At 41.0% G+C, this 25,337-nt stretch overlaps 1 protein-coding gene and 1 pseudogene across 1 annotated transcript in view; one reads left to right on the forward strand and one right to left on the reverse strand.

Annotated features, from left to right (window-relative positions):
* Col28a1 (collagen type XXVIII alpha 1 chain) overlaps positions 1-23,322 on the forward strand; it is a 163,567-nt gene extending 140,245 nt beyond the window's left edge. Inside the window, exons 31-35 of the mRNA XM_036181591.1 lie at positions 4,371-4,407; positions 6,221-6,769; positions 8,373-8,530; positions 20,070-20,259; positions 21,779-23,322. Of these exons, the coding sequence (XP_036037484.1) occupies positions 4,371-4,407; positions 6,221-6,769; positions 8,373-8,530; positions 20,070-20,259; positions 21,779-21,951 (1,107 nt within the window). The 3' untranslated portion in view covers positions 21,952-23,322. The remainder of the gene's footprint in view (positions 1-4,370; positions 4,408-6,220; positions 6,770-8,372; positions 8,531-20,069; positions 20,260-21,778) is intronic.
* On the reverse strand, positions 16,936-17,722 carry LOC118579852 (annotated as a pseudogene).
* Positions 23,323-25,337: the final 2,015 nt, after the last annotated feature.

Genomic DNA, 25,337 nt, shown 5'->3' on the forward strand with positions numbered 1-25,337 from the left:
ATGATCAGGTTGCTATTATTGGCAGTAAGGGAGTGATCTGCTTAGCAGAAGTCCAGAGGCCAAATGAGCTTTTATTTCCTGTGGCTTTTCTCACTTCAGGGTAGGGACTCTTTTTTTTTTTTTCTTGAGCTAGTTCCTTAAGGAAGTGCTTTGAGGCTAGTCATCTCAAAGCTGGGATTATACATATGGCCAAATTTACAGATTTGTTGAATGTCTACAAGCATTTTCTATTCTTTTTCACTCTCTATTAAAAACAAGAAGATGATTCTTTAAATTCTAATGAACAGGAGGGTTCTAGAGTTTTCATTGCAATTTCAAACTCTTCCTTTCTGATTAAAAAGCACTTCCTCTCCTGGAGATTAGAGAAGGGGACGTTTTCTTTCTTCCTTTTTGGTCCATTATCAGCTGGGAATGCTGATCCTATGTACAGTGGCAGGAAAACCTGGAAGGGAAGGGAGTCTGTCTGGTCAGGACAACAGCTTCTTTCTGTTGTCCCTACCACCAGTCAGATCCCTGAAGACATCTACAGTGAGAGAAGAGCCATGCATGCAGCGGGTACCTGCTAGCAGTAGCAAAGATGGGATTATGTGTAAATGGTGGAGGGGCATTCCTCATGGCCGGCCGCTGTCTTCCTGTTCAGACATGGGGGTGGGACAGGTCTACTTTCCTTCGTGTAGACATTTGCATGCTCATCTCCCCAACATTCCTTGGGCATTTACTGTGGTCAGACTTACGGATTTGCACTATGAAAATAGGAGCCTGTGGGAAGTAAGAGACCATGACCCTGAATCTGGGAGAAAGAGACAAAAAGAGTTCATCTGCCATGGGATGAATATTTTGCTAAAAGAAGATTGAGGGAAATGTGGTAGTCCAGAGGAGACAAAATGATATGTGGTATTATTCAGGGCAAGAGAGACTGTCTCTTAAACAGAAGGGTTTGTTATTGCTTTTGTAAATTTGTTCAACCTTGGATGCTTTGTACAGTCCTATAGTGGGTTTCAGTAATTTCCACCGCTCTACCCTCTCTTATCCCCTGCTTGTTCAGCTGAACCCACTGTTCCCCAAGAAGTTCTCCCTCAAACTTTCATGTGGTATGTGTGCGTGTGCGTGTGCGTGTGCGTGTGCGTGTGCGTGTGTGTGTGTGTGTGTGTGTGTGTGTCTGAATTTAATTAGGATTGTTTGCATGAGCAAGGATAGGAGGTTATTTATTAAGCATGGACTGCTTTTCAGCTATTTTTGATGAAAATAACCCCTTCAGCTGTTACATTTTTGCCACATTTTCTCCTGCTATGATGCCTGAGCCTTGAGTGAAATGATATAAATGTCCCTTTAGGCCTGAGCACTCCCCCGTTACTATTGTTAGCCTTTCTCAGTTCCTTCAGCAGCCCCCTTTCAGTGTTGGTATTTCCCAGAGTCTGAACTCAGGCTTCCTGTCTTCAGATGCAAGAGGGAAGGTTAACTGTTAAGGCACGAGGGTTTGTAGTTTGAAAGGCCAATTGAATATCCTAGGAAATCAAAGGGTAAATGAAAACACTTGTATTTGCTATGAATATAGAAAAAAAATCTTTCAGACTGTGGTAGCTACACTGGCTTCTAAAGAGGCTAAAGAGATGGCCACTGCGATGTCTCAGTGGATAATGGTGTTTGTTCCCATACATGTAAGCCGGATAACCTGAATTTGACACCTGCAATCCACACAAACCTTCACATATACATTGAAGCAGGCGCCATTCACCACCTCTCCCCACCCTCTGGTTTCCTGTCTCACTGTCTCTCTCTCTCTCTTTCATATATATATTCAAACAAAAAGTAATAATAATAATAATAATAATAATAATAATAATAAGAAGAAGAAGAAGAAGAAGAAGAAGAAATGAATTTAGAAGACTCAAAAGGCTGAGCATCCTTGCTTTGGGCAAACTGACTTGTGGTCCTTGTTTAAGTAGTCATATATACTACAATATTTCTTAAATCTGCCTACAGTTTGGATCACTCCTTGGAACATCAGAGCTTACATCCTACAGCCATCTGAACATCTTCAGGTGGATGTCCCAGAATGCACCAAACTCACTGGGGCTCAGTCACCCAGATTCTATCTGACTCTTTTCGTGCCTCCATAGTCCAGAGCAAGCCCATGATTATCTGCTCCCTCTTAAACTCTTTCTATTCCCACCCTCTTCTCTTAGTTACTTGTCAACCCTAGTTTTTCACCATCTAGAATATGACTATGTAGTAATAATAACCAGTGTTGTGTCTGAAATCAAATGGGCTTCCTTCAACACTGCTGTTGGAAGCATCAGTTCTCACAATTTCTCTAAAACATAGCTGTGAGCATTGTACTGCTCATCAAAGGACCTTCCTTAAAGATGACCATGCCTTTGATCAAGCTTTTCAAGATAAGTAATAATATGAAAAACAATTATGATAGAAAGTTAAGTGAAAAAATATGCTCATAAAGCTTAGATATTTTTCCCACATGTGAAAAGTTAAATAGAAAGCTGTCTGTGGCGGTATATACCTAAAATCTCAACAGCCAGAAGGCTGAGGCAGGAGGATTAAAAATTCCAATCCAGGGCCTGGTGGTGGTGGCACACGCCTTCAATCCCAGCACTCGGGAGGCAGAGCCAGGCAGATCTCTGTGAGTTTGAAGCCAGCCTGGTCTACAGAGCAAGATCTAGGACAGGCACCAAAACTATACAGAGAAACCCTGTCTTGAAAAACAAAAAACAAAAGAACAAAATTCCAAGCAAGCCTGGGCTACATAGTGAGGCCTTGTTTCAAATAAACCAGGTGACATATCTTTCTCCTTTCTAGAGCTATCCTACATAAATACATGCAATTTCCCTTTCAGCATGCCCTCTGGTTCAGATTTACCAACTGTCTTTCTGAATGTGGAAAAGTATGGCAATGCCTGAAGAAGAGAGACCTGTAGTAGATTTTTCTTTGGGCTGCCAACTCACACGTAATAACATGGAGATTTTTGATTAATTATGAAAGCTTGGCCTATAGCTTAGGCTTATTCCTAACTAGCTCTTTTAAATTAAATTAACCCATTTATAGTACATTCTATCATGTAGCATTGCCTCGCTTCCATCTTGCATCTCCTGTGTCCTCTCTGTATGGCTGGTGACTCCACCTTCCCTCTTCCCAGAGTCCTCTCTGTCCCCAGAAATCCTGCCTAACTTCTTTCTAGCTATTGACCGTTCAGCTTTTTATTACACAACCCATAGCAATATACCTTCACACAGTGTACAAATACCCCACAACAGAGACACTGTTGACACCTTCCTCTTAGATAATTTGATTAGTACAACTCAGTATCATATGAGAGGAATCATTGTTTTTAATCAGTTTGTCATAAAACTATTGTTAGATGAAAATGACCTCAATAGTCTCCATAATGCTGCTTGCTAATTTAAGTAAGCTGTGTTGCCGGTTCCACATTATACATTGTCTTGTCCCCAATTCTGTCATCATGGCTTTGTTCTTTAAAGTTTCTCATTGTGTATCTGTTGGCTTTATCTTCTTACATTGACTACTGTTCATTCCTGTTGAGATCCAGAGTCCTGTTAATCATTACTCTCAGCCCCATGTCTTTAGCAAACACAGACGCTGGCCTCTGTTAGTCCATCCAGTCCCTTGTAAACAAGCAACACACAGCGTTGGTAGACCAACGTTGGGAGCCTGTTGTTAGAACAGACAGACAACTTCTGTGCCTGTCGATAGGGCAGAGCAGACAGGCTATAGGACAAGAAGGGACTTTAGAAATATTAGAGCATTTCACAAGGAATCAAGAAGACTAGCAGGACACGAGGAGGGGACTTTCAGAAATGAGTATTGGAACAGAAAAAGGATCACGAATGGTTACCTCTAGGTCTCAGCGTTTGCCTTAGTGACTCAGCACATTGTCTAAATCATTTGCTGACTGGCACCATGCCAGAGGAGGCAGGACTTTGTGAGGTCAGACCTGTGCACATTCACCTCATAGAATCTGTGTCATTACCCCAAGACCCAGAAACTCTTACATTGTCTGACAGCCTGGGTCCCACTTAAGTTACATCATCTGACAACCCGGGTCCCACTGTTATGTCCTCTAATAGCCATGGTCCCACAGCTGACACGTACTGGAGTTTCAATTTAAGGTCTAAAAGTCCGAGCTATTAAGTTTCACTATTCAACCTCATTTTGGGCATAACACAACTTTATATATATTATATCCAACTTCCAACTTTTGTGTTATTCATTTAATTTTCTCTAGTAAAGGAGTGAATCAGATGGTCTAATGCCAAGTATAAGACAAATCTCTCAGGATTATAGGAAACATACTGTAATCATAAACTTAATGTTGACACATTTTCCTTTTTCCCCAGAAAGAAGAAATTATCAAACTTATTATTGAAATATGTGGTAAGATTTAATTATCAAGAAAGTGAAATGTCCTGTATAGTATAAGCCCTACTGTGTGCTGTGTGGCAGAGCTAATGTGATCATTCAGAAGACACATGTACATGGTGGGGAAATGGGAGGCTCACCTGAAAAGTCAGTGGTACATGGAGAGGTGACATGGGGGAGGCTGTAGAACCCTGGGAGGCAATTGTTTTCTTATTTCCTTAAGGCTGTCTGGAGAGTGGGAGGTGTGGGTAGCAGGGCTTTTATAAGTGCTATGCTCATCCATAGTCAGTGACTTACCTGAGCCTGGGAAGAAAAGTGACACCATGGAAATTCCTTTGCAAAAGCCCAACACACACCTGGAGACTAGCTAAGGGCTGTCACAGGCTTTTCCCTCAGCTGGGATGTCTCTCCAAAGTGAATTTCAGTGTGATTTCTGCAACTGTGTTCTATCTCACAGGCAGGAAGGCATTCAGGGGTCCACCTTGTTTCACAAGGAAATCTAAATTCCCTCATGGCTGAGCACTTTAGACTCAGAGTTACCAGAGAGAGAGAGAATAATGAAAAAGATTAGCGGAAGGAGAAGATGGATGGGATGAGGATGACTTCTGTGTTTGAAGGGGTCAGAGGCAAGAATAGCACCAAATCCCAGCACTTCTGTCTCCTGAGAACTGAGACATCTAGTAATAGGAGAATTTAGACATGGCTCCTGGATTAGATTTTTGGGGATCCCGGCTCTGAATGGTTGCTTATTGACCAGTATTTTCTGGAATCCCTCTTATCAGAGAGTTCAGGTGCAGATGGACTGCTGGCTTCCTTGATAGCATGGGAGCTGTAATAATCCTCCCAGTGGGTGACTAGAGTCACTGCCTAGAGAAGCTGCTCTCATGTAGATTCGAGGGCCCTAATCTACCCCCTAATTAAACATTTTCATCCTTTCACTTTATCCATCTGGCATCCTAGTGAGCAAATCTCCAGTTTCACTTAAAGATATGGTTGAAGGTTAAAATAGTTTAGTTTAACTACAAACTGTAGATGAGGAAGGAAATTCAGAGCAGCAGTTGTTGCCCCTGAGGGAGGAATGGAAGCAAGGAGGCTTTCACAGACCATGCTAAGTTTTAAAAAGGCTTTTACGTTTAATATAAGAAATAGACATTTGGGTGTTTAGTATCCACTACACTTTTGTGGTGTGGTACTATTAGTGAGGAGACAGAAACAAGTGTCTGTTTACCCCAGACAGGAAATAGATGACAGGTCAAAGTCACAATGTTACCAGAGTCCGACTTGGTGAGCCAATGAGTTTGTTGGGGTGACACTCAGGAGTCTATGGGAGGGGTTACTTACAAGAACATAAATGACTCAAAGGCACCAGCATTACCAGAAGACATCCCAAGCATTGTGCCTACTTTTAAAAACAACAAACAAACAAACAAAACCCTAGAATCTCAATCCAGAACTCTCTATGTGACTGGTAGGTAGTCCTTTCTGCTTCTATATGAATCTGGTAAATTTCAGAGACTTTCTAAGACTTGTGAGTTATTGACTTCCTCCTTTTAGAAGTTCCTTAATCCTAAGGAACTTCTGTTCAGTTTAGAAATTTCAATTTGGAGGAAATTTCTACAAGACAGCCCCCCCATACATATTTTTTGAATAAAGTGTGGAATCCAAAGAGGAGAGAGTTATAAACTGTTCCCACTGTAATAGGAAAAGAAGACCACAGCTGAGGCCTTGGTTCATTGCCACCCATCTTGCCACTCTCCCATGGTGGTGATATTATTCTGTAATGGTTTTTTCATTTCTGCAACATTTCTATGTCTATATTCATTGTTAGGTTGTGGGCCCAAATGCAAAGAGACTCCACTGGAATTGGTGTTTGTGATTGACAGTTCAGAAAGTGTGGGACCAGAGAACTTTCAGATCATCCAAAATTTTGTGAAGACTCTGGCTGACCGGGTAGCCCTGGACCTTGCCACAGCCCGGATAGGCATAATCAACTATAGCCACAAGGTGGAGAAGGTGGCTAGCCTGAAGCAGTTCTCCAGCAAGGATGACTTCAAGTTGGTGGTAGACAACATGCAGTATCTGGGAGAGGGCACCTATACAGCCACTGCTCTTCAAGCAGCCAATGACATGTTCAAGGAGGCAAGGCCAGGTGTAAAGAAGGTGGCCTTGGTGATCACTGATGGACAGACAGATTCTCGAGATAAAAAGAAACTGGCAGATGTGGTGAAGGATGCCAATGACTCCAATGTGGAAATATTTGTGATTGGGGTGGTGAAGAAAGATGATCCCAACTTTGAAATTTTTTATCAAGAAATGAATGTCATTGCTACTGACCCAGAACATGTTTATCAGTTTGATGATTTTTTTACCCTGCAAGGTAAGGATGTCTGCCCCAGTGCCAATGGATCTATGGTGTTCTTTGCAGTATTACCACCAGATTATCCTGGCAGCAGCCATCTGGGAGCCTGTTTTCAGGTTTCTTGTGGCTTTACCCAGCAGGTCTGCATAGAGAGGATGATTAGGGCCACGGGTCTGAGTGCAGGTGTCTGAGATGGTCTGCACTTGGCTGTGAAGCAGGGAGGTCTTTTGCTCCACCCTTTGGTGTTCTATAAATATCTTAGGGCAGAGATAGTCAGGGCTTGTTGGAATAGGTTCTAGGCCCTCTTGAGGTTATCCTGTATTTTCCATCTGTTTATCTCCACAATCTAAATCCTTCTATCTAATATTTCCTGCTATACTCTCACTCAAGAAAACTCCAGGGAGCTGTGGTGTTGGTGGGTAGCTGCCCCGCACAGCCAGAAACCAGGGAATTAAAGAGGATTATGTCAACATTACATTGTAACCTGTAAACTACAGGAGGTTAAAGACTAAGTGTGGTGACACTGAGTGTAGAGGACACAATCCTGTATTTACTCATGTGTAGTGAATGCTCAGTTGTGGAGCTCAACTGGAGTTTCCGTGGCAGTGGACAGGGATGAAGGGATGGGACTTTTGACGTTGGTACTATTGGTAACTGTTCACAAGTTTCCTAACTAGAAGAAGGGGCGTAATGACCGAAAGGCAAAGCTGAAAAAAACAAAAACAAAAACAAACAAACAAACAAAAACCCTGGAATTGAAAAGAAATAATAAAAAAAAAAACCTTGATGATAAAGTTATAGAAGTCTAAAGAGATGAGAAATGCAAGCAATATGGAGGTCATGCTCTAGTTGCTCGCTTTACCCTGGCGATTTATCTTAAAGAGTAACCTTTGGAAGTATGTCACTATGCTAACCTGATGGGCACTCTTAAACTAAGTATCTTTTCGTATTTACTGATACTTACCAATGGGAAAACCAGTATGCAGCTGAGTACAACTTCACTACCTCAGGCTCTTCCTACACCAAGTACCCAAACCACCAGCCATAGGGGTAACTTACCGTGCTCAGGAGGTCTGCTGATCTGGGTCTCCAGTTCCTCAATGTTCTGCTGGCTGACTGGTAAATTCATCCGATATATTCAGTTTCACTGGGCTGTTCATATGTTAGAATGACCAAAAGTATCACACATTTGAGAAAATGGTTATATTTTACCAATTGAATGAAGGCTTTGCCATCTTACCTGAGAGAGTTTTTAATTTGTTACAGTAATAAAGAATATATTTTTTGATTAATTGGCCTTTTGTTAACCCTAAAGCCAGATGCAGCTGCCTATTTTATGTAGTATTAGGAGGCTAGCCCTATCCACAGAATAACTCAGTGAACTGGCACTTCGGATAAATGGGCATTGATGATACGTATGCCTTCTGTGCTACTGTGTACTATTAAATAAAGAGATTTGACACAATCTTTCACAGATAATAACATGTTTCCTACTGTAGTTAACTTAGCAGTTGATTTCAATTGATGGGAAGGGGCTTAAGGACAGTGCTGATCTCTCTGAGTAGGGCTGAGTAAAGTTTCTCTGCTCCACTAATCCCCCTTTCTACTTCTGTTTAAAAAGATACTCTGAAGCAAAAATTGTCCAAAAAAATTTGTGAGGATTTTGATTCCTATCTCATTCAAGTTTTTGGATCATCATCCCTTCAACCTGGATTTGGGATGTCAGTGCAAGAACTCGGCACATCTACTCCAAAGCCCACAAAAGAAATTTCTGAGTCGGTAAGTAGCTGTGAGCTGGGAAGTAGTTGAGAGTTGGGAAGTAGCTATAGGTCAGTAAGTAGCTATTGGCTTACTCCTTACACTGAAATGGTGTAGTCTGTTTGATATTAAAGGCTTTGTCCCTGCCCTTCCTGTGCCTCCAAATAAATCACACATGAAGGCTTATTTTTAATTATAAATGTCCAGCCTTAGTTTAGATTGTTTCTAGCCAGCTTTTCTTAACTTAAAATTAACCCATCTACCTTTTGGCTCTGGGCTTTTCCTTTTCTATTCCCATATACCTTTCTTTGTTTCTTACTCTGTGGCTTGCTGTGGCTGGTCCCTGGGTCCTCTCTTTCTGTGGCTACTCCTTTTTTTATTTCTCCCAGATTTCTCCTTCTATATATTCTCTCTGCCTGCCAGCCCTGCCTGTCCTTTCTCCTGCCTTGCTGAGATATGAGATATGTACAAATCTTGGTTGAGAGACTATAAGGCTGTAAATCAGCTAAGCAGGGGCAGTAGAAATAAGAGGTAGGTATAGATTGGAGAGCTTTTTCTAGGTAGAATTAGCAGGATTTGGTGAGTTGGCAGTTAGAGCAAAGGTGGGTCTTAATGTGACCATGGGGATACTAGCTTAGAGATAAGATAGAGTGAAATACCATAGGCTACAATGAAGACTACATGGGGGAGGGGCTACTTCTTAAAAAGAAGACAATGAAGTTTGTTTGCACCATGTTAAGGCCCTTAGTAGCATCTAAGTATAAGTTAATATAGGAATGAGGAACAAGAAGACCCTGTACCTTTGGTATGGTATCCTAGGAATTCTGATCTCCCTGAGAGACAAGTGACTTTAACAGATGTTGACAGGTGAAGCACTCCAGCTGAGGATGGGGAGAGTGAGATACTGGAAGCTTGCAATGAATCTGAATTTCTTGGAATGCTTCCAAGTCAATAGGTTCTCTTAGTAGAAGAACGTATAAGCAACCAGTTTCCCAATGATGATTTAGTCTGAGCAGACAAACATACATTCACCTCAGCTTAAACCTTGGAGATACCTGAGAAATCTCATCAATTAAAGGTAGATGTACATACACAGAAATGAAATGTTATTATAACTATGTGTGTATATAAATTATTATTGTCTTAGTCACACTGTTCTATTGCTGTGAAGAGATACCATGACCATGGCAATTCTTACAGAAGAAACCATTTAATTGGGGCTTGCTTCCAGTTTTAGAGGATTAGTCCATGACCATCATGGTGGGAAACAGACAGCTACTCAAACAGTAGCTGAGAGCTTTACATACTGATCCACAGGCAGCAAGCAGAGAGACAGAGGACAGAGAGAGACACAGACACACAGAGAGACAGAAAGACAGAGAAAGAGAAACTGATACTGAGCTGGGGATGGGTTTTTGAAACCTCAAAGCCAACTACCAGTGATACACTGCTTCTAACAAGGCCACACCTGCTAATCCTTCCCAAATCTACTAACTGAGGCCCAAGCATTTAAACATATGAACCTATGGAAGGCATTCTCATTCAAAACACCTAGTCATATTCTGTGCATGAGTATCTATCTGTATTGCTATAACATCCAAGTATCTGAAATAAAATGAATCAATTAAAACCTTCAGGTTCTCAAATTGTTTCCAAGTCTATTCTAGGCCATGTTGCAAAGTATGTAAATGCCTAGAAGTCTCTTTCTCTTTCTTTTGTGTGTGTCTTATTCCTTTCTTTGTTGTCCCTTTTATCACTTCATTCAGATAGGTCTGTCATTCCTTGTTCCTTATCTTTCTGAAAAAAGTCTGTTCTTAGGGAAAAATTTGGTATGAATTATTTACACTTTAGTCTGAAATTTAAGTTGGTGGTGTCTACTGCAAAGAAAATCTAACCTTTTAAGCATTCCATTTAACTATGGAAGGAGACTTGATTCTGACTGAGCTGTCCTCTTAAAGTATCTGAGAAGAGGAATGTTGAGAAATAAGGATAGTAGAAGTATCTCCTGGTTCATAGCTGGGAAGACTCCGCTGTTTCTCCTGTAGAACAGTAAGGAGAGCTATCTGTGATTATCCATCATACTCTGCCCCCCTTCTTAGGGGTAATTTATGCTTTCTTCTGTAATTTATTACATTGTATATTATTAATAATTATGTATGTACCTTAATTTTCTAATTGATTGAAATCCCTTGAGGACACAATCTGCATCTAATTAAACCTTGTTTAATTACATGACTTAAAATTATGTTTTGTTTTACATCTAGTAGACATTCAAGCCATGCTTATTGGTAAAATAAATGTTATATTAGCTATTGGCCTAAAAGAAAAATCTGAAGCTTTTCTTCAATGCAAAATACTAATTACAACTGTTGTAAAATTATAAACATAAAAAGATCCTAGGATCTCAGTAGCACAGGAATTAAGACCAACAAATTTTTTGTTTTGTTTTTTGAGACAGGATCTCACTATGTAGCTCTTGCTGTCCTGGAACTCCTTTTGCTTACCAAGATACTCTTGAACTCCAAAGAGATCCACCTGCCTCTGCCTCTGCCTCTGAAGTGCTGGGACTAAAGATGGGCACCACTATACTTGACTTGACAATTATGAAACTAAAAAGCTTCTGATATAGGTAAGAGGCAGCCTATAGAATGGTTAAAATAACTTTACCACCCATACATCTTACAAAGAATTAGTATGTAGAATATAAAAAGTTCTCCCCCCCCCAAAAAAAATCAGGAAAACAAAAAACTCAATTTAAAAATGGAGTTCTCAAAAAAAAAGAGACATAAATGGCAAAGAAACATTTAAGAATTGTTCAAAATTCTTAGCCATCAGGAAAAATGCAAATGAAAACTACTTTGGGATTTCATCTTACCCTAGTCAGAATAGCTAAGTTTAAAAAAAAAATGACGACACATGCTGGCACAGGATGTGTAGAAAGGGGAACATAGACTCACTGCTGGTGTGAGTGCAAACTGGTGGTCCAGTATGGAAACTGGTGTCGAAGTCCCTCAAAAATCCAGAAATAGATCTACCATATGACTCAACTATACCCCTCCTTGGCATGTATACAAAGAACTCTGTGTCCTACTGTCTTAGGGTTTCTGTTGCTGTGACAAAACACCATAACCAAAAAGCGAGCTGGAAAGGAAAGGGTTCATTTAACTTACACTTCTACAGCAGTGTGCCTCACTGAAGGATGTCAGGTCAGGAACTCAAACAGGGAAGGATCCTGTAAGTCGGAGCTGATGCAGAGGCCATGGAGGGATGTTGCTTACTGGTTTGCTTTCTGTGGCTTGCTCAGCCTGGTTTCCTTTAAAACCCAGGACCACCAGCCCAGGGAAGGAAACACCCACAATGGGCTGGCCCCTACCCCATCAATCAATTAAGGAATGCCTTACAGCGGGATCTTATGGAGGCAATTTCTCTATTAAGGTTCCCTCTTTCCAGATAGTTCTAGTTTGTGTGTGAAGTTGGCATATGACTAGCCAGCAAACCGACTATAGAGATACTTGCACATCCATGTTCATTGCTGCCCTATTCTCAATAGCCAGGAGATGGAAATCACCTGTTTCTATCATCAGCTGGTGAATAGGATAATAAAAATGCGGTGCATTCACACAGGGGGATATTATTCAGCTGTTAAGAAAAATTAAGTTTGTAGGTAAATGGATGGAGCTAGACACTGTCACTCTGAGTGGTGAACCTCAAGTTCAGCAAGACAAACATACACATTTTCTTATTTGTGTATGTTAGTTTTAAATCTGCAGACACATCTGTGTTTCAAATTTGGAATACCTACCGAGGCCTGGAAATTAGTGAGGGACCGTGAGGGAGGGCTCCAAAGACGGGGAGAGAGAACATAATGATAGATAGGTTTAAGATGGAATAATGGAACAGGAAGGGTTAAGTGGAGTGGGGGATGGGAGGACAGGCTAGAAGAGGGAAAATGAGAGGGATAAATAACTAAAGACTTCAAAAAAGTTGGTAAAAACTTTCTACTGTAGATGCTTCCTAAATATGTGATGGCATTAATAATATTAACACTTCGTGTTTATTTATTCTTCCTGGTTTGGACAGTTGGGTTAAGATTTTCATGATATAAATGAAAGCAAGGCAGAGAACTCAATTAAACATCAACTTATGAGGTCAGTGGTTGTATCAGTAATGGTCTATTAATCCCATAAGCACCTTCAGTTCCTGTGTGAAGTTATCTTCCACAATTATAAATGAATTAATAATTACTGCCTGTGCATGGACATTAATCCACTTGAACTAGTTTTTTACAGAATTCTTTACATACTTTTTCATTTTGAGGAAGTAGAAAGGAATGAAATCTTCTCTACTCTTGAAAAAAAATTTCTTTACATCATGAAAAATTCTTCCTCAACTGCATGTAACTTAGATAACTGACAGCTGGACCACTTTTTCTCTGGAGGAAGATGTGGGGTTTCTGTACCAGATGACTGACACAGCCAAGCTAGTGTGGGATGAGCCCCAGGTAGCTTTGTTACAGGACAGAGGAGGTGTGGTGGAGGAGCAGGCAAGAGAGCTGCCCTCTTCCTAATATCATTGCCTCCAGTATACAAGAATCTTCTGCACCGGTGTACAGCGCAGGTCAGCACAGGGCTGACATCTGTGCCATGTGTCACTAGCTGGATGCCTCTGTCTCCAGTTCTCTCCCATCATCCCATCTCAAGGTCACCCAAACAAGCCATTTCTGAGCTCGGCTCCACTGGGATTTTTTTTCAAGATGAGGGCTTATTTTATAGTCTGAGCTGACCTGAAGCTCACTATACACCTAGGCTGGCCTCAAATCCATGGCAATCCTCCTGCTTCAGCCCCCTATGTTCTGGGATCACAGACTTGAGCTAACGTGCCTAGTTTCTACTGGAACATTCTCAAAGAACTGGTCAGGTTCAGACTTGATGCTAAAATTGAATATATTGCTTCATTCCAGAATCATAGCCTGGCCTCTGGCCTCAGCTCTGATGTGATGCTATTTAACTTAAGTTCTTCAGTGTTTCCTTCTACTTGGTCCAAGTTGGGACTTGGCTTCTCCATCCCCACCAGACATTCTCCCTAGGCTCAGCAAGTAGGTTTCAGATTAACCTATTGTAAAATAAAGTAGTCTTTTCTGAATTTTCTCCACTCTTTTGCTAGTATTACATTTATTTCTATCTGCTCATAATAAAATTATCCCTTTTAGGCTAGTCTCCTGTTCTGTCTTTCTTTTGCTTTTTTGGCTCTTTATTCGCTCTGCACATCTCTGTGTCTTCTGCTCCTTCACTCCCTCTCTTTCCCCCATTTCTTCCTCACCTCCCTCTCCTCTCATTCTCTCCTACCTCATCCTTCCATCTTTCTGTAGTTCCCTTACTGTCCTCTGAAGCTAGAGTGTATCCTCCAATGTGCCTCTGCTATAGCTGAAGTTTTCTCCAGTCCTGCCTGGCCCACAGTCAGGACAAATCTCTCTCACCCGCCAGTCTGGCAGCCGCTCAGACCCAACCAAGTGAACACACAGAGACTTATATTGCTTACAAACTGTATGGCCATGGCAGGCTTCTTGTTATCTAGTTCTTCTATCTTAAATTAACCCATGTCTGTTAATCTATATGTCACCACGTGTTCCATGGCTTTACCTGCTGCCTTTACATGCTGCTCCCTGGATGGCAGGCTGGCATCTCTTTCCACTCCGCCTTCCTGTTCTCCCAATTCTCCTCTATGCTAGTCCCGCCTATACTTCCTGCTTAGCTACTGGCCAATCAGTGTTTCACTTATCAATTACTAATCCACAGCACTCTGCAGAAGGCCACCAAGGACCAGCTGATTATCAAATCCTTACTTGATTTCTCATTTGTGTGGACATGACAGCCACTATCTGAAGTGAAGTCCCATCCCTCTGCTGGGGCTTTTTCTGTTACCTCATGGGTTCCTCCTCCTTTCTCTGTCTGCCTCTTACATATCGACTCCCGCCTCAACTCTTTCTCCCCATTTCTTTCTCTTCTGATATTTATTTTAAACCTGCTTTTTGTCTTCTACAGTCTCATTGTGAGTTCCAGGGACACACATCCTGACAACTGCCACACCCAAATCCCCAATTCAGACCTTCGTCTTGGAACTCAGTCACCCTTCTGATGACCTCTGTGTACCTTATTTTGACTGTTCCACAGATGGTTAGCCCCTAGTCACTGTGTTCTCTTTTATGTTTCCCTTCTGTGGAACAGCCCCATCAACCAGACACTCATCTCTCAGGAAACCCTCGCTATGTCCAGAGTATAACTACCCCCCACTGACTAGTACTGTCTTCTCTAGAATGTTCTTGACATTCCTCTGTCCATTCTACCAACTTCTATTCTCACTATGTCATTACGTCAAGAATCAAGGGCTCTTCATTTGCTTATATTAATAATATCACCATATGGTCATAATTTATATCTCAACTCTTTCCTAAATGCTCTCTAGCTTATTAATTGCCTACTGACAATGTCATTTTTTTTCTTCTTAAAAAAATACAAGTTATACTGGGTGGTGGTGCCACACGCCTTTAATCACAGCACTTGGGAGGCAGAGACAGGCAGATATCTGTGAGTTCGAAGCCAGCCTGGTCTACAGAGTGAGTTCCAGGACAGGTTCCAAAGCTACACAGAGAAACCCTTTCTCAGAAAAAAATAAATAAAATAAAAGAAAGAAAGAAAAAGAAAAAGAAAAAAAAACACAAGTTATTTCACTTGCATATATAATTCACTATGGCTGTATTTTCTTAGAAACCTGTTTATAATAGAACAGCTGATGTTAACTCGGTGCTGAGGCCCAGTTACAGAGTAGGAGAAATAGCACGGATGTTTGACAGTATCTATATTTCCTTTGAATGTTCTATAGACGTGAAATTTTGTAGGCTTCTTAATTATATTATAGTGACTATGACAAAGTACCCTATCCCAAGGCCATAATCAAGGGACTGAAAATGTCAAGAGACATCAGACCAAGCTTATTGCTGTTTAGTTTCTCTGATGCCAGCAAAGTTAAGTTTACTTTCTGAAATCAAAGCTAATTATCTTTAAATGGTCATGACTAAATCACATCTACAGATGTGCTTATATTGGCTAAATCCCAATTTACTTGTTTATAAAATAAAATTAATGCTCTCTTTGTGGTAAGAAAGTCCAAATCTCAGCAAAACCTAAGGAACAGCTAATTATTAGACTGTGAATTTGCTGGGTAAGCGCTGACTGTTGCTGATGACTTATCACCCCTTGAGTGTGAGGTGTTTTGTCCTATAGAAGAGAAAATAAGGCAACTAGACGTACTGAGAACTGACCTAGCTGTAATCCTGCAGACACAGAGTCAGAACACTTGGTGTGTACTCTCAGTGCTGAAGATACATACTTTATTTTCTCAGCTCCAAATTCTATGTTTTTTTTCCATTTTATTATTTTTAATATATAGATGCATCAATTTCATGTATGTCCTATTTGAAAAAAAAAAAAGACTTCTAAGTTTCCTTGTGTTACTTCCTGATGAATTACAATAAAAATGTGGGAGGCTTTAAGCTGAGTACAGTCCAGCATTCTATGTCTGTGAAAGCCCCCATCATTCCGGGTAAGAGCAGCCCAAGCTCAAGGCGGTCTAGAAAACTCTGAATGCGAATCACTTTCACTGTGTAAGTGCTGATGGACCTCCAAGAAGAGTTACCACCTGGGATAGTTCATCTAGGAGGAATCCAGTAAAGCCAGACACCTTTGAAGGTGTTGGCTGTATTGCCATGTGACCTACCATGCCGGGCAATGCTAAGTCTGAACAAAGCAGTCAATGTACTTTTTTTTAAATTAAAATAAAAAACCACTTAGAATTATTTATTTTATATGTATGAGTATTTTGCCCACAGGTGAGTGCCCTTGGAGGTCAGAAGAAGACCCTGGATCTCCATGTGACTGGAGTTGTAGATGGCTGTGAGCTGCCATGTGGGTGCTGGGAATTGAACCCAGGTCCTCTGCAAGAACAAGTGCTCTTAACCACTGAGCCAAGTCTCCAGCCCTACACTTGCTTTTGAACAGTGTGATAGAGCAGAAATGGGCAGAGTGGTGGGCAGGCTTGTGATTTCAGGCTTAAGCTTCATAATTCACTTTCAGACAGTGGCTGTCATGTTACACACAAATGAGAAATCAAGTTACAGTCCCAGCCTGCATTTTTAAAAAACAATTTGTTACCAAATTTAATAGTTACACACAGGAGTTCACCTCTACCAAGAATGATAAAAATAATATTTCATTTCTAAAACGTAACAGAGCTTTAAAGAGTGGAACTACCACATGAGCCTCCTGGTCTATGCTGGACACAACTAAGTGGTGGGGTATTTATTGTAAACAGACGTGCTGGGCCTCAGATGCTAGACTGCAGGTGTAAGTGCTGCTTTCCCACAGCTTCCACTAACCCGAAGCCTTTGGTTTATTTCTCGTGGCAAACCACTCATCACTTTTGTCTGCTGCCATTGCATCATCCAACAACTTGCTTCCTTTTGGATCCCTCTTAGAAAGTTCTCGAAAAGCTTCATCCCCAACAAAGCAAACTTCATGTCCATCAGGGTCCGCCAGGATGACTACTTGCGCTGTTGCCTTCCCTGGGGTATCCAGACTCACCAGTGGAGTCAGGATCAACTGGTTCTCCCTTTTCATCAAGTCTTCCAAGTCTGGCAACTGGTTATCAGCGTAGCCCAGCAAAGCCCTCTGCTTCTCCTCATCGTGCTCATAAATTCTCATCCCCAGGAGATTTGACCAAGGACTTCTGGAAATCAGTCACTGCTAGAGTTACTTTTAATACAGGATCTGACTGGGGTAGATCTTGTAAATAGAACTTATATCCTCTTGTGGCCTCAGTTTCAAAAACACCTCTGCAACTTCACTGAGTGGCCACTCCAGCTTCCCGGCATTGCTGACAGCCTGGCTGGAAGCAAGTGTGATTCCCATGAAGTCGTTACCAAGCTTGTAGTCTCCAAGGCCATAGTTGTATGTCAGTTCTGCAACAGAATGCTCATCCTCAGGCCTGAACCCACCATTGTTTTACTCCATTTCCCGTCATAAGGCCCATTACATGCAACTTTGCAGCCTTCTTCAGATTCCTCATGGCGTAGAACCTGCATCCCCAGGACATCTTGAAAGAAATGCACCGTCTAGAAGCAGTTCCCCACTTTGAGTGCAGAGCTTGACGAGCTGCCATGACTCCCACCACCAAGATGGAGGCACAGGCAGCCCCAGCCTGCACTTTTTGTTGTCAAAAATATATTCACATAGGCAAAAAATTAGAGTAGGGAAACTATATCAACAGTAATTATCTGTGAGTAGAATTGCTTCTGATTTCTATTTCGTTCTTTTTGCTTGTCCATTATTTTCTAAAATTCCTTTCAGCAAACATGTTTGCTTTTGTAAGAAGGGAGAAAAATTTTAAATTGCCAACCACAACAATTACACATTTGTTTAATAGTCTCCAACTTGACTGAGCCAGAAGATTGATGAAATTATTTTCATTTATAGAAGAAAGTTAATTGTGTTTATTCTGAAACATGGTATAATGTTACAGTTGTGGAAATTCCCAAATGATTGTGTGATTTAGGAAGCAAATAGGCATTTCTACATAGAGAAAAAGTGGAACTTCTCAGGTCCCAGGACTCGAGCTCTGTAAAGATTCAGAAGCAGAAGGAATGCCTTTAAGGCAGTCATTCTCAGCCTGTGGGTCACAACCCCTTTGGGGGTCAAATATCAGATATCATGTGTATCAGATATTCACATTACAGTTAATAACAGTAGCAAAATCACTATGAGTTATGAGGTAGCAATGAAAATAATTTCATGTTTGGGGTCACCACAATATGAGGAACTGTATTAAAAGATTACAGCATTAGGATAGTTGAGAACCACTGCTTTAAAGAATCAGTGCTGCCCAGAGCACAGACACTCCCCTCAGAGACCCTCTGATTCCCATTATAGACTGCTGCCAGTGGCTTTTCTTTTGGTACAGTGTTAAAGTGGTGATGGGAAGGAAGAGAACAGTGTTTGTTTGTGGATCAGAGCCTTTCTCCCTTCCTGTTGGAGAACAGGGGACTGAACCCTTTCCTTCCAGCCTGAAAATAGGGTATGTGAGTATGTGTGCATGTGTTTGCATGCATGTGCATAGAGAATCAAATGCTGCAAAACGGTAGATAACAGAGGTCATCTACTGATGACAGCTAGCTCCACTCACTGTCTGCTTGGATCCCTGGTTTAAAAAGCAACAGAAAAACTACTTTATTTAGTCCATAGATTTGCTTACTGAAATCAACAAAAAGGTGAACATTGAAGAGCCTTGTAAGAATAATCTCACTGGGCTAGGACTGAGGTTGAGTGACTGATTCCACTCCATATAGCTAAGATCGAAGAAAGAAAAAAAAAAAAAAACACACTTAAAATTATTCCTGCAAGTGACTTGCCTAGCTCTTGATACAAACAGTCAAGAAAACGACTTTTTCTTAAGCAAAGTATTTTTCCTATTTCATTATATATCATAAATTGAGATGAAACTTGAAAGTTTGGTTCTAAAAATTTTGCTTGTGTAGTTATGATCTTGGATGCCTTAGAGATGAAGTGTTTCTCGGAATTCTTAGAAGCTAAGCATCCTACAGTAGTGGGCATCGGTTGGGCTCTGGGTGATAGTACGAGAAGGCACAGGATTTTCAGCTGGGACTGAGCAATCATCAAATGGGATGTGAGGGTGCTTTCATTTAAATTGTATTGTCTTCTCTTGTCCCAGTTCTTTGACTCAAGATTCAAGATTCTGGGTAGATAGTTTGCAATATCTCAGTAAGAGTTCTAGTGTTAGGAAATGGAGTAAAAAAGACCAGAAAATCCTAAATTTGTGTTGATTTTTCTTATGCATAGCAATAACCAAAAGAAGAATGAAGGCCATCTCTTTCCAGTTTTACATATTTCATGCCCTGCATGCAATTATCCCTGGAAGTTCTCAGCAGAAGAGCATCTGAGCCCAGATGCAGACAATGAGTGTGTACACACTAGAACCCACATTAAGTAGGAAAGTCAATCCTTCTCTAGTCAGGGCTGGGGCATGATTTTGTGAGCTTTACTTGAAATAGTATTGGACAGCTGGGGTGACACAGCAATGATAAACCTTTTCTTTCTTTTCCAAGAAATCAGTTAGCCTTGTTGAGTTGACATTATCAGAAACAAAAAATTGTAATGTTATTTTTCCCTTCTTTCGTGTGTGTGTGTGTGTGTGTGTGTGTGTGTGTGTGTGTGTGTGTGTGTGTGTTATATGAATGTGGCATGTATATATGATGTTTCTGTGTGTGTGGTATATGTATGTGTTTTGTGGTATTTGTGATGTGTGTGTGGTATATGAATGTGATATATATGTGTGTGTGTGTGTGAGTGTGTGTGTGTGATGTTTGTATGTGTGTGCTATATTAATGTGGTATGTATATGTGATGTGTGTATGTGTATGTGTGTGGTGTGTGTATATATGTGATGTGTGTGTATGTGTGTGTGTGTGTGTGTGTGTGTGTGTGTGTGTGTAGGTTAATGTCTCTAGAGGCCAGAATGAAGAGATTGAACCTACCATGTTGACTGAGGCTGGTCACTTGGCTGTCCTGATGCTGCCTGTGGCCACCAGTACACCTGAACCATTGCTCAGCAGCCCTGAGGGAACAGAAACCAGAACTCAAAATCCCAATTTGATTTTACAGCCAGAAAAATCTCTGCACAAAGGTAAGAGACATCTGTCACACAGCTGTTGTATCCCTAGTGTGAGAGAGGCACACCAGCGTGGTCTCTAGAATTTCCCCCAGGAAGTGCTATAACTTAATTGGGGAGACAGCCGGTTTTGGCTGAGTCCTGTGGAACTTGAGAGGCAGCTGTCTGGGTAGTAAAGGTAGGTATGGAAATGTTACAGCACAGGTTTTAACCTGAGCATTTCAGAGGTGATTGTTTTCCTGTTTGCCACAGCCTCACCTGCTCTGTGTTCTCCTCAAATGCAGATATTTGGGGGTTTGACTCTTTTGATTGTATAACTCTGATTCTGATCCAGCAACATGTTTTCTGAGTTAATATATGTATGGAGATATGCATCACTGCATATGTTTTGCAATGTACAAAAAAAGCAACAATACCCAAGTCCAGCAGAAGCTTAGAAGAACTTGAAAACAGGTTGCACGATATAAGTTATTTAGTTCTTTTTTTTTTCTTTTTCTTTTTGGTTTTTCGAGACAGGGTTTCTCTGTGTAGCTTTACGCCTTTCCTGGAACTCACTTGGTAGACCAGGCTGAAATTATTTAGTTCTTGAGGTAGGGGTCATATAAATCTCTTCTTTTATATTAGGCCTAAGGAGTCTTCATAGCAGAAGTAGATTTAGAGTTCAGTATTGGAAAATATATCAAGACACACTCCAAACGTGAGGAGTTGAAGGCAAGACTGGCTTTGCTATAGAGACGAAGTTTATGATGCACAAACCATCTCCAAGAGAGAGTCTTGGGCAGCTGGTTTCTGTTTGTCTGGCTTTTCTTACCTTGGGTAAGATTATTTTCAGTTAGAAGTAAGAATCAAGGCACTCTGCATTGTTGGTCAATGAAAAGGGACTTAATAAGTCAGAGGCTCTGATTAAATTAGCAGCATGACCTTAGTGTTTTGACTTTCCTATAGGGGTGCACTCCTGAAGTTCACAGTAACTGACATGAGAGGGTCATGCCCTATCTTCTTGGGGACTGTAACAGTTGTCCTTTAAAAAGAGAACTGCAACATCAAAACCACCCTTGAGTGCTTATGTTTTATTTAAATTAAATACAGAAGTCCTGTGCTGGGCACAGTAGCACATCCTTGTAATACCAGTCCACAGGAGGTGGAGGGTGGAACATTATAAGTTCAAGGCCAGCCTGGGCTACCTAGTGAGACAATTTGAAAAAAAAAAATCCTATCTTTCCTGTCAGCAAATTCCCCAGAGGTATTAGTAAATGGATTCTCATTTATGCCTTCTTGGAAATGTGCAATTTAATGGGGTTTCATAAAGATGAAAGACTTGATTTTGAAGGAATGGATCACCATGGTAGAGTTTCAGGTATTGAGTGTAATATAGAACCCTCCTTTCAATAACTTAGAACCATGTTTTCTCAATTGGTCTGCTCCTGTGCATAAAAAATTATGTTATTTCACCTCATAAAGCTTTTGTTTTTTTCCCCTGATGTCTTCAGAGAAAGAAAAACTACTAGTAACCTCTACCCCCTTTTCTCCCTAGATCCAAGATGTGAGGAAGCCCTGAAACCTGGAAACTGTGGAGACTATGTCGTTCGATGGTATTATGACAAACAGGTCAACTCTTGTGCTCGCTTTTGGTTCAGTGGCTGCAACGGCTCAGGAAACAGGTTCCACAGTGAAAAGGAGTGCCGAGAAACCTGCATTAAACCATGAATTAACCTGCTTCCATTGGACGTTCAGAAAGAGAGAGTCTAACACAAACAGTGCACCACATTAGAGCATACACAAGTACTGATAGTTCATAAACGTATGGAATCCTCACAACCACCACCTACATCATATCATATATATCATAGTATTACTAACTGCCTATCTAGTTGAGAAAGCAAAGACCCGTGATTTCAGTGGCTTGTCAGCTGTCACCAGCAGATGGATGGAAGTGCTAGGGTTTGGACTCAGCTGGGTGACTTTAGAACACAGGCTTTACCTACTTCACAGCCTGCAGTGTGGCCCTGAGTCCTGATCACTCTATTACACATATGCTGTCAGATGAAACCCCACCCTGCCTGTGCCACCCTCCACCCCCCAGCCAATAGAGAGTGGTCTGTGACGGGAAGGACTTTGGTTTGCCATAGTTGGAAGTGGTAAGAGTGTTTGCCTGTGAGCGCTGGAGAGTGGCAGAGGATGGTGAGGGCAGGGAAGAAATTAGCCCAAAGTGATAGCAGAGAGAAATACGTCTGAAATAAATTCACAAATTATATGACAAATGGACACTTCTCATCCCTCCTTGGTATCAAAGCCCTTTGAATGCTTAAACTGTGTATTAAAATGAAGCAGGTTTTTCACTTTTTCTTTAAAAATACATGAATGAGACTTGATTTATGGTGAAGGAATGAGAATTAGGTCCGCCATTTTGTAATAATTTTGTCACACTAAGTGTGGGAAGGCTGTGAGTTCTGAGACAGCATTTTAACACATCATCTACAACATGCTTTCTCCTTCTCAGCCTGTCACTCTCCTTCAAGTTGGACACAAAAAAGCTCCAAACTAAGAAAATGGAAGACTAGCCATCCTGACCAAAATAACATTGGGGGGGGGTGTCTGTGATATAATAAAAATTGCATTATGTAGTATTTTTATTAAAAGAGAACACATACAGCATTTGTGTCAGTTTTAAAACAGGATGAGTCAGGCAGTAACCATATCACCTACAGATTAGACCAAAGCACTGACTCTGTGGAAGTCCCTATGCCCTCACAATCTACTTTTCTATACCAGGGATCTCCTACTCCAAACTTGTTTCACTGTTGACTTTTCTGTGTAATTTTACATGCAAAACTACTCTTTTCTCTATGGATGCCTAAATATAAATAACATATAGTTAGCCTTTTGTAGCTTATAGATTTTTTAAAATGATGCTCTGTTCTAGCCTTCTACAGCTTAATATTTTAATTTAGCTTTAAAATCAAGCCATATTTTACCTATATAAATATATTCCCAAATAATTTATTACTTACATGTTGGAGTCTTAGACAACTTTTACTGAAATATGTACTTCTCTGTGATTTGCTAGATGACAGTTATTCATATACATACATTTGTATGAATACCATACTTGTATAATATTTGTGGGAATATATAATAATATATCTAATCACCGCTTTGGCTGTGATCAATTGAACTGTTTCTATTTTATTTTTCACTATTCTACCATCATTACTGAGGATGTTTTCATATTTATGTCCCTGGAAACACAAATTCCAGTTTCTCAAGGGTAGATACCTTAACTGGAATTTCTGAGATGCATTTTTTTTTTATTTAAAACTGGTATACATAGTGCCAATTTCCTCCCCAAAGTGAACCTGTTTATTTTTAAGTTCCCACCAGTTGTGTCCGAGGTGCTGCTGTTTGCACGTCAAATATACCTCTTCCTTTTGCTCAGATGACTGTAACGCAGTATCTTGTTTTAATGTGGTGTTCTCTGGGAACATCCCTAGCCAGCTTCATTACCATCTGTGCTCCTGCTCTGTGAGATGCCTGTTTATAAGACTTTTTATTTGATTGTACTGTTTTCTTTATTGAGTTCTTGGAGTCCTTATATATTTTGAGTTCTATTTTGTTTGGTGTTTATATTGCTATCGTGTTTATAGCCTGCCCTCCTTTCTCCCTGTCTTCCCCCCCCCTTTCTCCTCTCTCTCTCTCTTTCTTTCTTTCTTTTTTTTGGCATTGTTTTCTGTTTTAATTTCTTTTTCTTTTTTCCATTTTTAGACAGGGTTTCTCTGTATAGCCCTGGCTGTCCTGGAACTAGTGTTTGTGGACCAGGCTGGCTTTGAACTCACAGAGATCCGCCTGCTTCTGCCTCCAGAGTGCTGGGATTAGAGGCGTGCGCCACCACTGCCCACCTTCTGTTTTAATTTTTAATGAAGTGAAGTTTACTAGTCTAGATTTGCACTGCTAAGCTTCTCAGCTCTCTTTCCTGGGGGCAAGACTTCCCAGGACCAGAAATCATCAAGTGTTGGCAGCACCTACTTTCCCACCTGGTGCCTGGTGATTGATTCCTTCCTGTAGAGCTGGGTGACTTCAGAGCAGTGTCGGTTTTCATTCTTCATCCCTGTAGTTGGCCTTGAATGAAGGTCTGAGCTAGGACATGGGGGTCATGGCTCTATCACAGTTTTATTCTTTTATTTGTGGTGGAATTAAGGACTTGGGGCTTTTTCTTGTCTTCTGAAAGTCTAGCGATGCATTATAAAGTGTTGATTAGTCACCATATGTTGTTGGGAAAGTCGAAGGATTTCAGAATGTCTCGTTGCAATTTTGACAGGAACAAATGTATTTCTATTCCCTTTTCAAGTTTTTCATAACTTTGCTCCCACAGAAAGCTGAAATGCAAACATGTTGTGTGTTGACTTGGGTTTCTTCCTTTGTCTGGGCATCCTTTCCCTCCTTCTGGACTAAGTCCTACCCAAAAACCACTCTTTAGCGCTGTCTTCTTACTCCTGTCACTCTTGCCCAGCACTGAAGACCCAAACCCCTGCCTTCTGTCTTTTCCTTTTCCACAGTGACCACAAGCTCAGCTGCTTTGCATATTATGGGGCACATCTGCTTTTTGCTACTGTAACAAATGACCACAGTTTTAGTGGCTTAAATAACAACAACAACAAAAATGTGTTAATGTATGGTTGCATGGGTTGGAAGTCTCATGGACTAAAACTAGTCTGTCTAGTGTCCAGGCTGTGTTTCTTCTGAGGACCCCAGGAAGAATCCTTTTCTCTTTTCTAACATGGAAAGGAGGTCACTTACATTCCTTGACAAGGGTCCCGTTGTATCTCTGTCTCTCTGTGCCTCTCTACCTCCCTCCCTCCCCCCTCTTCCTGTTCATTAAGACAAGATCATACTCTGTAGGCCACCCTTTGTGCTATCAGGCTTCCCCTTCTGAGTATTAGGATGGAAGGCATGCATATGAGACTCCATTACTCTGTTTTCCTTTCTTTTTATTTTTCATTTTACTTTGTGGGGTTTTGATAGGGACTTACTACATAGCCCAAGGTAGCCTAAAACTCATAGCGATCCTTCTGCCTCAGCCTTCCCAGTGTTGGGAT

This window comes from Onychomys torridus, chromosome 3 (genome assembly GCF_903995425.1).
Source record: "Onychomys torridus chromosome 3, mOncTor1.1, whole genome shotgun sequence".
Lineage (NCBI taxonomy): Eukaryota > Metazoa > Chordata > Mammalia > Rodentia > Cricetidae > Onychomys > Onychomys torridus.